This window comes from Haemaphysalis longicornis, unplaced genomic scaffold (genome assembly GCF_048455015.1).
Source record: "Haemaphysalis longicornis isolate Haplotype H1 unplaced genomic scaffold, Haemaphysalis longicornis Haplotype H1 scaffold_55, whole genome shotgun sequence".
Lineage (NCBI taxonomy): Eukaryota > Metazoa > Arthropoda > Arachnida > Ixodida > Ixodidae > Haemaphysalis > Haemaphysalis longicornis.
The window spans coordinates 1,014,435-1,028,687 of NW_027526394.1; the positions used below are offsets into that span (position 1 = coordinate 1,014,435).

A 14,253-nucleotide genomic window follows, 5' to 3' on the forward strand; every position below is an offset into this window, starting at 1 on the left:
CAACTAGGAGCGTGTTACACGGACGTGCTATTACCGACACACACCTGCCCTTGAAAACTAACGACTACATTGTACGCGTTGCTGAAGTACAGTAAAGCCCGCTTATATCGAAAACGGATATATCGAATTATTGCTTATATCGAACCCTTGTATAATTCTGGTAAAAACGACATGCATTTAAAACTTTTTATATCGAACGCGATTTTGCTCACAATGGATATATCGAACTCTTCCGCACGGGATTTCTCGCTCTCCTTAGGCATGCGGCAGGCTTTCCCGCAATACATCGGTGCGAAGTGGTGGCGCGGGTGTCGCTTGCGACACCCGCGCGAGCTCGGGCGCGTCCAAACCGGCCGTGGCAGGGTGGACCAAACGTTGGAGTGGACCAGCTCCACGAATGCATGCCGTTGGAGCCGGAAGCGCCACACTGGGCGCTGCGGGCTGAGGTGTCACCGATCTTCAAGTCCGCGCCACTCGCTGCCCGCACTTGCTCGGTTCGCTGGGTTCGCTGGGTTCACCGTTATTCGCTTCTTTCCACGCTTGTCTCCGCTCCGTCGAAGACGCCGAGGACTCCGTGCCGCTTCCGAGCACGAGCGAAGCCGTCGCTACCGTGGCCCAGCTACGGCGAAACTGCAGTGCCACTGAGGGCAGCGGTCTTGTGCTTGTCGACTGTTTAGATACCGTGGTCAAGCAGTCACCAGCAACGCGTTGCGCTCCAAGAAGCAAGCTACACTCACGCAGTTCTTTCGCCCCAATAAATGATTGTTTTGTTTCCGAGGAACTGTCGTATCAATAGTGAACTGCAGGGTGGTAAGAGCTCAGCGTTAGCTCGTGACTCCGCCGGCAAGATTGCTCTCATGTAAGTTTTTTTGGTTCACTTTCTATATCGAATTTTTGCTATATCGAACTATTTTACAATCCTCGTGCTGTTCGATATAAGCGGGCTTTACTGTACCACACGCCATGCGCAAACGCAGGCGCCTGTTGTGCCGTGAGATAAGATGCCGTCTCGTTGGCAGCACCCGCCGCGTGACTTAAACAGCTGCGTAGTGTTATCTTGTGTGATATTGTGGTCGTCTAGTATTTACACTCTTGATTCGGGAAGGCCAAATAACCATAGAGCTCGGCCCGTCTGGCGTATTCGATGCATGTGTCGCGCTGTGCTCGCCCGTGGTGCTGCTTGGGATTCATATTTCGTAGCGCGCGTAGACATATTTCGTAGCGCGCGCTCAAAAATGACCCTTAAAAGTCGTTCCAGCAACGAAAGTCTGAAAATATATTGCACTCCTTCGATACTGGTGTAGCGTTTGCCTCTAACCACGGTGTAAGATATATTATTAGGAGAGGACACAGCTTACAAAACGAACGTGCGCTCTTGGTTTTGATAAAGTCGCCAAACTGGCGCCGCTGAGACCGTTGATGGCAGCGCCCTCCAGCGGCAGAGAAAAGAAGCTGCCCGAGCGCCGCCAACTCGGAGGTGTTCGGATCTCTTCGGCGCCTTGTCGGGCCTTCTCGGCAGCTTCCGTAACCGGTCGTCTGCTCGATTTCTGCTCGCCGCAGCTTGGCTGCTTCCGTCGGCCGGGGGTGCAGACGATAATTTGAAGAAAGCCGTGCGAAAGCCTTTGCGCCCGGCCCAGTATTTCAATGTGTTCTAAGCATGTGTTTTCAGTCGGTAACAATCAAAAGAAGGTATAAAACGCTAAACCGAAGGGAATGTGTGCCGCGGTAGCCGTTGAGCGCTCACAAAAATGAGATTTGATGCTGCGCTTTTTATGCTTGCGCAAAGAAAAAATGGGGTGCAAATGTTTTATTGAGTACGTACTGCAACGGATGGCAAGAAAACGTGACAGTAATTAACGTTACCTGTGATCCTAAATGAATGAATGCGTGCTCTGCAGCCATCCCCAGCAGAAAATGATGCTACTTGCCGTCAGCATTTTTCTGAGAGTGCGGTTGCGCGAAAGGGTTCTTTTTGATGCTTTGAGGGGATGCACTAATGAATGTCGAAGAGGTGCACGCTCGCAAACGATGCAGTGCCGTCGACTTTAACGTTGGCTACTACCCCCCAAGCTACTCCGTACAAGCAGCGGCAAAAGAAGCGTCCGCTGCCGGAACAACGCCCCGACATACAACGAAAGTAGGCAGTTTGTGAAATGGATTAAACTGGCGGCGAGTACGCTGATGTTTCTTCGTCGTAAATGACGTTGCACAACTGGGGTAAGTCCATGTACGAAGCAGCGGAGACGAATTGATGTTGTCAAACTCACTGCCGGTGTCCAATGTTCTGAGGAATCTCGCAGCTGTTTAAACAATGCAATAAATTACGCGTTAAGATCGCGTTGTGTAAGCTCACACGGTGAGCTCAAACAATGTTGTTTTACACGCATGCCGCTGGTTCCTGCGAACCACCTGGCTAAGGACAGTCGTTGTTCAAGTCACTTGAAGCCTCGGTCGCTTCGAAGCTTAGTTAAGAGTTCCGCCACCAGATGTCCTTTCAATCAAAGGTCCACGCGCGGCGCCACGGCGCCACCAACTCTATTTGTCAGATTTTTGGGCTGTTGTGTCCACACCTAAACGTATATCTTACACCGTGCCTCTAACAAACCGGGTATTCAATAGAGGCAGTTTTCGCACCAGGTTGTCAGGGTCAGAGAGAGAGCGTCGTGTTGCAGACACCTACAATTTTTTATTGACTTATTTGCAATATTTAGTGTATAGCTTTACGTACCTACGTACCTCGGACAGGTTTCAGAAGGTTTGAATGAGAGAAATGTCGCCTCTCGCCATAAAACCTGGAGCTGTTCCGCATTTTGATCGTGAAAGCGTGGCTAAGGAGCGTACACCGGCAATTTCGCGGTTCATGAACTGCCCCTTCTTTGAAATTACTCACTAGATGTTCATGCCTTCTCGAAAATGAAGACGTATTAAGTAGCCACTGCAGGCCAAAAATAGGAAGACAGAGACAGCTTTAAATATTACTGAAGACGTTAGCTCCACTAACGGCTTGCTACTGCAGATGGGGTGAATAGAGTGCGGCGCAAAAGGAACTGGAGAAATAATGCGGCAACGAATGCGTTCGTGGATTCCGTACAGATGGGTCACCAGCGAAGCTGTAACGTGCGTCTCCGCCCAAGCGCCGCCGCCCCTGCCCGCTGTTTTCTCTTGAGGTGTGCTTCACGCAATAACCCTCACTGTGCTTTGCTGGGAGAGAGAACCTTTTTTAGGGCCGAAGCACCTTAGGGGCTCGAGCTGTCTGCGTCACCTGTCGTCGCCGCCTCCTGTCGTCACGATAAATTAAGTTGACAAACGATTGGACAAAAACAAGTGCATAATGAATAAAACCGGTTCAAAAGAAACTAACATGCTTTAAACTAATTTAAAATACAGGAATTATCAGGATTTATAGCATTAATAACAGAAATTTCTTAAATTCTGCCTCGAAATTGGTTTCAAACGCCAGGTTCTCTCCTGGAAAGCATATTTCTTAGCATGCTGTGGCGTGTGACACGAAGACAACTTACGGCCTGTCTGTCCCTCACTTAATTGCTCAATTCTGTTTCAACCCAAGAGGGGGCGCCACTGCCTCAGCAAGCGCGCGATTGCTCCTCTAACCGGTGCTTCTCCCGCGCCCAATCAGCGCGTGCCGTGTGGCAAGAGAGAGGCAACGGCGCGCGTTGGCTCCAGAAACGCTCTTTTCTGCGATTGACGATTGCCCATTAGCAGTGATTTTGCTGTGGGAAACACCGGCGCACACTGCATGATTGGCCCCTCCCGAGATTTCGCGTTAGTGGAGATGGCCCGGGTGTTTTTGGCTCCCTCCGATGCGCTGTTTTTACTTAGCAGTGTCGATAGGTGCGACACTCTCCCCCTGTACCTCCAACTTGTAACTCCAACCTTTTTCTTTTCGCGAATGCTTACGGGGGTGCGCCGACTGAGTTTTCTGCGTACGCGGGACCGCCGGATTTTCATTTCGTCTAGCCGTATATATATTTGCTTTAGAACTAATAAATAATAAACACGGTAAAATAGAATAGAATTGGATCGAAAATGTTCGCGGTTACTCGCCTGTGCTGCCTGGAAAAGGAAGCCCTGGTACTTGCTGACGATCAGGAATCCGTTCACGTCGCGGTCTTCGAACCAGGCCGTGGGGGTCTTGAAGTCGCGCGGATTGGCCAGCCCGTTGGCACCTGGAGAGAATAGTTGTTCGTTCGCGCTTGCGTGAACAGCGCCAAGGGGACTACTCTTTCGTTTGAATGTTATATACACGGACGTAGGGCTAAAGTTATTTTCCTTGATGTCTCGGGTTCACTCACTTCCGTCCTCACCCCTAGCGACCTGCGTCACATTGAAGCCCCTGGCGCATTACTTTTCCGCAAGAGGAACGCATCCCCCTCCCCACCACTCTCCCACCAAATGCGAAGCTCACGTGTGACGCCGGAATCAAGCAGGCACACTCTAAAGCCACACTACCCTCTCACGTATTTTATCTTCCCTCTTCCAATACTATATTGCACTTCCAATATCACCATCACAACAAACCATGTAGTCTACTCCTGTCAGGACTACCCTAATTCCGCTCCCCAGCTCCTCATTCGAGCAGTGGGCGGCCGCCCTGCCCAGCCCAGAGCCGGAGCTCCCACAAGCTCTGGAGATCCGGGTCTTGGTATCAGAGTGGACTCGCGGACCCCTGAAATTCGCAAGCTGACCACACCCCTTCCCTTTTTTTTTCAAATACTCTCCCTCCCTCCCTCTCTCTCTCTCCCTCTCTCTCTCTCTCTCTCTCTCTCCCTCTCTCTCTCTCTCTCTCTCTCTCTCTCTCTCTCTCTCTCTCTCTCTCTCTCTCTCTCTCTCTCTCTCTCTCTCGACACTTTTGAAACGTCTCCGTGACTAATGCTGTCGAGTTGAATATAACCGTGGCAAACGAAGATAAAGAAGGCTGCTTGCCCGCTGATTGAACTCAAGAAAGTTGCGACCTGGCAAAAGTCTGCGAAAGCGGTAACGAAAAGAAGTGCCGTGTTCCTATCTCTGATCATATGAAACCATAACTGCCTCCTGAATAGTCAGATATGTGGAGCTGTAACGGTCTCCACACGACTTTGATGTCATCATCTTCATCAGATTACTTATGTCACTGAAGGACAAAGGCCTCTCCCATAGGGCTACTACTGCCCCTACCCTTCATAATGTGAGTACATTTCGCTATCCCCCCCTCCCCCCCTCCGCCCCCCCCCCCCCCCCCCCACGCACACATTCTTATTTCTACATTTCTACACATGGGTCTCTGTGTTCTTTCGCCTACTTCTCACCGCGTACGTTGGTTATCATTATTTCCATTCCTTACATTTGCGTCTTACTAATTTGGTTTCTGTCTTTTTATAAGTTTTGTTTTTATAAGTTTCATCAGTTTACAAGTGTTACAAGGCACCAAATACCATTACCGCTGCGGTAGGGAATTGAACTCTGCAGCCATCGTATGTACCAGCAGAGCACCGTACAGTCCTGGGCCACCACGGCAGGTGTTTGCTTGAGCTAAGACCTAGTTTCCTGCTGGTTCACAGCAAAAAAACTAGGCGCGAAATTCAAACACCCAAAATCTAATCACGTCATTAACGGGTGTAGCTGCTCACACTTGCTCTCTTCGCTTACTCAGGATAGACCCAAAAATGGTGAGTGCGAGCAGAAGAGGAGGACGAGAGAGTCGGAATAATACAGCATTTCACCGACAGGTAAACGGAGGAGAGACTCATACCAAAAGGTCCCTCAGATCACTTAGACCTCTTCCATTTAATACACAACCAACGCGACTTTCTCTCCGAACACGTTGCGTCAGTTTTTGAGGAATATGCCCAGTAAAACACATTCTTTCGAAAGGCGCAGGTAATCAGCAAAACAACGCTTGTATACGGTCAGGCTAGTCACTGAGAGTTGAAAGTGACACAGGGACCTCACCGCCGCGTGTCTTACCGATAGGGCCGAGGTTCGGCAGGACGAAGTGATTGTCGAAGACCTCCAGGATGTAGCCACGGCTGGGCCCCGACACGTGCACTTGGAATCGCATCCCTTGCTGTGTGGCGCAGGGTCAGCAGCGTCGCGTGAATACGCATCAATGGCAGTGCCGTAAAATAAATGCTAGGTAATAACATAAAACAGCTGAAAATCTCTCACTATATTCATGTGCTGACAGCTTACGGTTAAGTTCTGTTGAATAAAAGAGACCGCAGATAGCCTTAGTACACGAGGCTTTACGCTTGTGTTATATGGGTGCACGTATAGAGTCATGACACCCTTCATCCGCTTGCAATTTTAACAAGCCGTGACTAGTTAACGCAACAAATGCTGATTATGGGTCGTTGTTGGCTTTTATATATGCGCTACTTCAGCCAACTGCAAGTTCTTATGCCAAAAGATTAAAGAGATGCGCTTCCCTCAAAAACTGTACCGGCACAAGGATGGCAAACAGCTATGCGATAACGCCAGCAGTTATGGGAACCTGTGGTAAACCTAACTTTTACTGCAGGTATGTTAACTTAAACTTGAATTTTATTCTCAACGGCCGCGAAAAAAAGCCGCTACTCCCGCTGCAGCCATAGAGCACAGAACCGGTCCCGGTATGGTACCCGGTAGGCGATCGGTGCAGCCGCGCGTGCGCAGAGGCGGAAAAACTAGTTGTGTGCATGTGTACCGGTACCGTACCGGGACCGGTTCTGCGCTCTGCTGTAACACTCTATTGCCGCTATTCGCGTAAAAATCCGTAGTACAGGAAACTTCAATAGGAAGTTAACATAGGCAATATAGAAATAATACAAGTTCTTGAAAGAGAGCCTTGCAAGGCGTGCGGTACAAAATTTCCACACGAGCAAGGGTCAAGTATTGGTCGCAGAGTTTGTGGCCGCTTACCTGAATGACGCATATCTCGTTGGGCTCCACGTGCATGCGGCCGAACTCTGTGATAATGGACAGGCTGCCTTGCTGGGGAACTGCGAGGCCCATGGGCACAGCGATAAGAAAAGTGGCGCCGCGTCTCTAGTACGCTCTGCCTGCTACATCGAACTCGCAATAACGGGAGGTAGGTTTGACTTGCCTATCAGAAAGTCCCCGTCAGAATTGTACATCGCCCTGAAAGCGAGAAAAACAGTGAAATGAATAGAAGAAAGTTCTTCGTAAAATGTAACAGTTTGTCAATTACTCGTTCCCTCGTTCTTGGGAACATGCATTCATCCGCGACGAATGATGTTTTTCGGGACACAATATTTAGAGCAATAATCTGCATTTTGTATGAACGTTCTATTTCGCCCGTTATTCAGGGGCTGCTTGTAGTTATATGGGCACATCAGCGCTTTTATCTAATGCTCTAGATACAGTGACTACAACAAGATAAATATTGAAAAGCCATCTGCATGTCATTCCAAGAGTCAGTTTTTCTGTTCGTTCTTCAGAAATTTATTTCAATTTGTCCGGAAAATGCGCGTGCATCACATTGACTTTTGTAAGACCGGCTCCCGTTCGTGTGGCGGCACCACAACTAACAATTTAACCTGTTTATTCAACAGACTGTGACTAGAACTCAAGTTTGCAAGTGAAAATTCCTGTGTTTGCTCAACACTACGCCAATGCGGCGGCCGGGAATCAAACCCGCGCACACGGGCTCAGAAGCAGCAGTGCAGCCACTTGTACGCCTAAGGCGGGTGTCAACAAACTGCGACCGCCTCCCTCACCGTTCTAGTATTGAGACGCAGCAAACTTTAAATTACTCCGCTTTCTTTGCCAATTGACGATGCACACGCATGCCGGCAGCGTAATCTTGAGTCTTACTTGTCCTTCATGGATATGTTGCAGCAGTAGACATGAACGGCCACGCCATGGCGGGTCCTGGCATCGCCCGCACCGCACACGGTGTTGAGGCCCTGGTCGAGTACACAAATACAGGGAAGATGGATTTAAGACTGACTTTTGTTATCTAAAAAGTTGGCATTCTCTGTTGCTCCGAGGCCACGCGGAACACAAACAGATCATTGGGTTTTGTACGTCTAGGTGGAGGAAAGTTTTTAGCTTCCTTGGTTGAATGTCATAAAATGGCGTGTAAACAAACCTTGTATTCATGAATACCTGGCAATGAGAAAACGCTGCGACACTTCCCGCGTCGCCGAGCCAGCGTAAAAAAAAAAGCCATCTTGGTGTCGATGAGGCAACGTACGAAGTGTCATTCAGCGCACTGTATGCGCTTGGGGTGTGTCCGCGTTGTCTTTCAGCTGAGCCGCACCTTTCCGACCATCAAGCAGCGCGTTTATGTGCGTGTTCAGACAGACGCGTGGCCGTAAGGCAAGGTTTCCGGTGCACATTACGTAGCGTGACTCATATGCCGGCGGTATTCAGCAGAGCTTTCTCGGCGAATTTGAGGGAAAGGGGCAATTGTTCGCTTTGTTTTGAACCCGTATTTTATTGGTTCTGCAACGGCTGTCATGACACTACACTGGGGTGGGCTGTCCTGTCGAATGACGAGTACTCCGTCTGTGCCGGGCGTGTAATGGCATGGCAGAATGGTGTGATCGACAACGCGTTGGTAAGTGAGTATTAAAAGTTGCTCTATCTTTGAAACCGCCGCAAACAAAAGTCAGCATTACAACCACCTAAACATACTCTATCTGCAAGAGATTTGAGTAGCGTAAAACCGGTCGTTTGTACAGGGCTGGACGCATGGTCGGTGCCACTTTGCCTGCGCGAGGCCAGTTTCGAGTCTTCCGCGCAAACGCCGTAGCGGCGTGCGGTACACTTCAGTGTACTGCACCTGGTCCAGTTCTCATATCTCGCTCTCCTTTTCAACTTTGTTTCCTTCTCTCCCCGTGCTGCAAAAAAGGACCCCAACGAAAGGGGTCCCGTCAAAAGTTTCCCCTGGAGCGAATTCAGCCGCTCTTTCGTATACAGAGGATATGTGGGAGTGCCGAACCACTTCCGTTAAGTCCATTTCTTTTAGCACGTACAGAGAGGAAACGTTGTGAAAAACTTGGGATCGCAGACGAAAGGTTTATTTTAAAAGGTAAAAAAGACGTTTCAGCTTCCACACGAAAACCTTGTTCACCGCACGCGTTTTTCCTCGGAAAACCAGTGCGGCAGCTCTGAGGAGCACGCAGAAGTCTACAAAACCGGTTTCGGAGAGGGGAAAACACATGCTGAAAAGCGCCGCTCTGCGCGCCGATGTGTCTTGCCCTTTATTCTACCGAGCCCCGGCTAGCAAGCATTTTGCGCCGCTTTCACGATAAGCGATTATGATATAGGATCATGATATAAATATTTCCAAACGGTGCTCCGTAATAAATCATGGCAGCAGTAAACTAATTTTAATTCGCCTGTTCAATTAAACTGCTTTGACTCCTTTCAGAACTGCTACATATTTGTGAGGTTTGTTTGCATCGGATGACCAGAAACACAGGCAATGTCATGAACGTGGGTGCTGTTGGCAGTTACGCAATATGTATTGTCCTTGCGTGATTTATCGCAGGAAGATTCGTACGCTCACTCAGTTGTTTCTTGTCGCAATGCCCTGTTTCGCGTTAGTGCTATGGTTCGATTGTGTTTCCTTTCTGTGTCATTATTCTATTGAAGGTTTCAGTGAGAATCTGCATAAATCGATATGCTTAGCTGTTGGTAAGCGCCAATGCTAGCCCGCGTTCAAAAAGTTCAAACCTGTCGCCATTAACTTACGTCCACAAAGTCGATGGACCCCTTGGCCTGGTCCGGAATTTCGAAAGGCTTCCATCGGAGCTGGAATGAAAAGTGGAAATTTTGAGCTTCAGAACGAAGGAATCAAGGTAAAAGAAAGGCAGGAATGTCAACTAGGCTCTGGCTTTTTTTTACTATCCTACACGTGGGAAATGGGGAACATTGGGGGAAAGGATGAAAACAGTAAAAGAATGGGAAGGTAAGGACAGAGCGTAAAGAGGTGTGCCCAGCATTACGACGCTATAGACGATAGAGTTCAGTGACTGTAGTTGGGCTGTAATTCAAGCGTAGCTTTCTGGCTGTCTTGCCTCATCCCCACACTGTTCATCGTGTGGTGTTCCAGTTGATGGTCGATGATTTTATCCCATTTTGCCTCAGGTCATGCAGTACGGTGTGCAGCTTCCCTTAATTAGCTGCAATAAAGATCTTACCTGAAGTACATTATATATCTGGAGAAGCATTGCATTTTTTTTTGGAAATGTGCACCCCTCTGTGCAGATGTACAGTCGGCCAAACCTTTAACTAGCATTCGCGAGAGGCGATTTTTCGGTGTTATGGCGCCCTTAATAAGGAACAGCCTAACAGACGATGGGCCCAGCTGAGCTCGGTTTCTGAGCATGCACTTAATCTCGACCTATTTGCAACTTGGCTTCCGTCATACGGCGCTAACTCATGAATAGCCGCTACTCGCGCACGCTAGATAAAGATTTCGCGGTCTCTACATCTCTTGCAGATCTAAGGCTGCTCAAGGAATTCTTATGTAAGCTCGCTACGATTACACCTCCTTCCTTTCATCTCTTCAGCTCTACCTTTATCCGGCCTTTTTTGAGTAGTTCGTCTACTTCGTTAGCAGACTGCCATGCAAAAAAATGACGTACCCCTCCGTCTAACGTCGGCGATGGTTCAACGCGAAGCTGTCTCGTGAGGGATTCCTCTGTTGATACGAAAACCTAAAGCAGGCTTCACCTGTTTCAGAGTATGTTTGAGGCAGAGTATGCTTTACAGGTGGAAGTTGGCTTTGCTGCAGTAGGTTTTGAGGTACACTACAGACACCATCAGTGACGCATAGAAAGCTTTGCTTTAGGCTTCGACCGGGTCGGAACGGCACATCGGGTAAACGTGGGCTCAAAAAGCGAGGGACCCAAGTTCGATTCTGATCACAGCAGTCGTGTTTTTCTTTGACTTCACTCACGATCATCATGTTTGTCCGAGAGAAAGTTAGCTTTTCGGCAGTGGGTTTTGAGGTAGACTGCAGACGCCATCAGTGATCCACAGAAAGCTTCGCTTTAAAATCAACTTCTGCTGAAGTATGGTATTCAAAATGAGTGTACGGTTGGGCCAGAACGAACGCTGGCGGTTGGTTTTACTGTGCGTTGACGTTTGTCCTGGGAATACTTCATAGCATTATTAGGCGCGAAGCACTTTACGGGCTGGGTCTGTTTGCGTCTCCTGTCGTCGTCGTCGTAATCGTCGTTCGTCTCATGTAGTCACGGTACTAAATCACCGGGAAACTCGTTTACTCCTCGCGCTGGAGAGCTTCGTGCTTCAAATACAGTATTTTACAGCGAAGCTACATACCTATACTCCCCAACGGTTTCATCTCCGTTGGCAAAAACGCCAAGGCGTCGAAAATACACTTACACACTGCATGCTTCGCCCCTCCTCAGGTTTTACGTTTGGGAAGATGGCCCGGGATTTTTTTTACTACTAACCAATGGACATCTAGAGTCGGCGTTGCTCATGGTGCAACACGTTCTACGTTTGTCGCGCTTTTTCATGCTTGCCAACATAACGTTACGGCCAGAGACATAAAGTCCGCCAGTTTTGGGTGATGGAGTGCTTATGCGAACGCCTTGTTCACTTACCTGGTTAGGGTTAGGGTAGTTGGTATTCCAGTCGGCGGTCAGGTTGTTGTCGCCGGCGTACTTGGTAAACGGCGCGTGCTGCACGGATGGCCTTATCCGGTACAGCCAGCTGCGGGAAGGAAGGTACGGGAATTACGCTGATGCCTTACCGCTCACGGACAATACATTATGATGCTAGAGCACTGCACAGGCCGGGCCCAGCCTTCTCTAGGGCCGGGCGGGCCGAACGGCTAGCGTATGGGACTTTGCCCGACCCAGGAAATTTATTTGTGGACCTCGTACGGACTTGGTACGAAATTCCGACCTTTGAAGCGCTTTATTTGGTGCTGCGAGTTGGTTCCTACTGGGCATTGCAACAATACTAGCGCTCCTGGCGTTTGTGTAAGCATATTGGCCCAAGTTCATTAGCTTTGAAAAGGACTGCAGTTGTGATTATAACAAATAACATGTGTTTGGTGTGTAGAGTATACTCATTCCACGCTCCAAATTTAGGGGCGCGAAATGGCACGCGACATGCGCACCCTAGTGACTGGTACGAGCGGAGGAGGAACGAGGGATGAGGTAGGGATGGTCGCGAATATAGGGGCCCAGGCGGTGGGACCGACAAATATAGACACACCCCGGCATTCTGTATTGTACCAATAAATACGTTTAAATTATCTGAAAAAATGGCTGTGGCTTAGCTCAGCGAACCCTGGATATGCAAAGCGAAAGCTTGGCCAGCCCGGTTGAGTCTTGGTTTCACTTGGTTAAACTTTCATTTAGCTGTAATTATTATACTGTTCGTCCAAAGCCTGTCTTTGTCTACAGTTGTGGTCAAGCTACCGGCGTTTTCTTAGCCGAACGGCTCGCTCTTCCTCAGTATCCAACGCTAGCTTATCCTATCCAATCCTATCCAATCCAACCCTGTCTCCAGTGATGCAGCTCGCCGGGCAATATCCGCGAGGTGGTCACACGCCGCTTGCCGATGACGGCTCAAACCTCCCGCTCCCGCCCCATGCTCAGAGAAGACGGCCCGGCCTCGCTCTCATCCATGGCCAAGCTCGCATGCACGCGGTGAGTCACGGGGTCAGGCGGCGACCCCGCCGCGTAGAGCGCATGCGTCAAGCCGGCAGCGGCGGCAGCCAGCGAATGCGGCCGTGGGCAGAGCTCGGCCCGGCGGGTCACCTGATGTGATGCCAAGGACACGGCGCAGCTGCGGTCAAATGAAGGTCAAATTCTCCACGACGGCAAAATGGCTCGACGAAACTGGCAAAGCTTTGCTTTAACACGCAATTTATTTCACCATCCCGCGCCGAGTTCGATAGAGCTATAGCTATGCAGCTGAGCGTATAACACTCCAAACACTAAAAACACGTGTGGCATAAATAACCCGTGGTTCGACATTCCTGGAAGGGTGGCAAGCAATACACCGAAACACTGATCGAAAATCAGCGAAAATTTTTCGATAAAATTTTATCGATGTAATATGCCGACAAAACTTTATTATCTTCATCTGCTGGTAATTTTCCTCAACATATAAATTGTTCGCTTCAGCGCTTCTATCAGACGGCAGTTCATTAGAGGTTCTTTGACGTGTTTCGCAGCCTATTGAAATTAGTGTTAGTAACTTCAGTAACAAAGACAGTTGGCCGAATTGGAACGGAGTCATATTAGAAAACTTCACGGCTAGACGACACGAATGATTAAACACCAACGTTCTCTTGGGTAGCCTTTCTTTTTGTATAACGTTAACGTACAGTGCCCCCCCCCCCCCTCTTCATGCAGATGCTCATATGACCACTCCATTGTATAATGTTCTGGCTTTTCAATAAGTGTTTAGTTGTGTGACTGCGCTCGTTCTTCTGTCTTTTCTTGTCATCGTTTCTTCGAGCAGTAAAATTTTTATATGTGTATTTATAGTAATATGTCGATGATTTCGCGGCAGTCAACAGTCTAAAGTTCCACATTATGGCAATAATTGACTACTTATAGCACAGTTCATTTATTGAGCACGAGGTCGCAGGTTCGATTCCCGGCCGTGGTGGCCGCTTTTCTGATGGAGGCAAAAAGCAAAAACGCCCGTGTGTACGAGATTTCGGCGCACGTTAAAGATCTCCAGGTGGTCAAAATTAATCCGAAGCCCTCCACTACGGCGCGCCTCATCGCCTGCGTTGCGTCGGCGCGTTAAACCCTACAATCAATCAATAAATTGTTCAGTTATTCGCTTACACTATTTTAGATAATCAATCTATAGCCGAGTATTAAAAGTACTATGAATAGTTCTTCCATTCCTACGACACAGAACTGACCGCACCGCATATCCGAAAAAAAAATTAGCTCAGTTAGGTTTCTCCCCGCGATAGATTTACAAAAAGGAAATATTTTAGCCCGAACCACGTATACCAATACAAACGTTACATAGAAAATCATTCGCTTTCGAATGGTCCACACTAAAATAACGCAATTGGCTCATTTCCCTGTGTACCATTTGTGTGGATGCACAGCGAAGTGCCCTTGGTTCACTTCAAAAAAGAAATCCTAATCAGCTACGGACTGCTCTACGTACTACCCATTGTAAACATTTTCTAGGCCAATCCTAAGCCTTCTCGACCACAAAGAATTCACAAAAGAAGCTTACATTTAATTGTCACAAAAGTATTTTACAACAGTAAGGAAGAAAGGTGTTTTC

The 14,253-nt window shown here is 48.6% G+C and overlaps 1 protein-coding gene across 1 annotated transcript in view; it reads right to left on the reverse strand.

The window, feature by feature from the left end:
* LOC144140900 (homogentisate 1,2-dioxygenase-like) overlaps window positions 1–14,253 on the reverse strand; it is a 41,132-nt gene that overhangs the window by 19,086 nt on the left and 7,793 nt on the right. The window contains exons 4-10 of the mRNA XM_077672392.1: window positions 11,583–11,691; window positions 9,700–9,759; window positions 7,813–7,904; window positions 7,082–7,116; window positions 6,898–6,977; window positions 5,965–6,064; window positions 4,066–4,187 (exon numbers count right to left, since the gene is read on the reverse strand). Of these exons, the coding sequence (XP_077528518.1) occupies window positions 4,066–4,187; window positions 5,965–6,064; window positions 6,898–6,977; window positions 7,082–7,116; window positions 7,813–7,904; window positions 9,700–9,759; window positions 11,583–11,691 (598 nt within the window). The remainder of the gene's footprint in view (window positions 1–4,065; window positions 4,188–5,964; window positions 6,065–6,897; window positions 6,978–7,081; window positions 7,117–7,812; window positions 7,905–9,699; window positions 9,760–11,582; window positions 11,692–14,253) is intronic.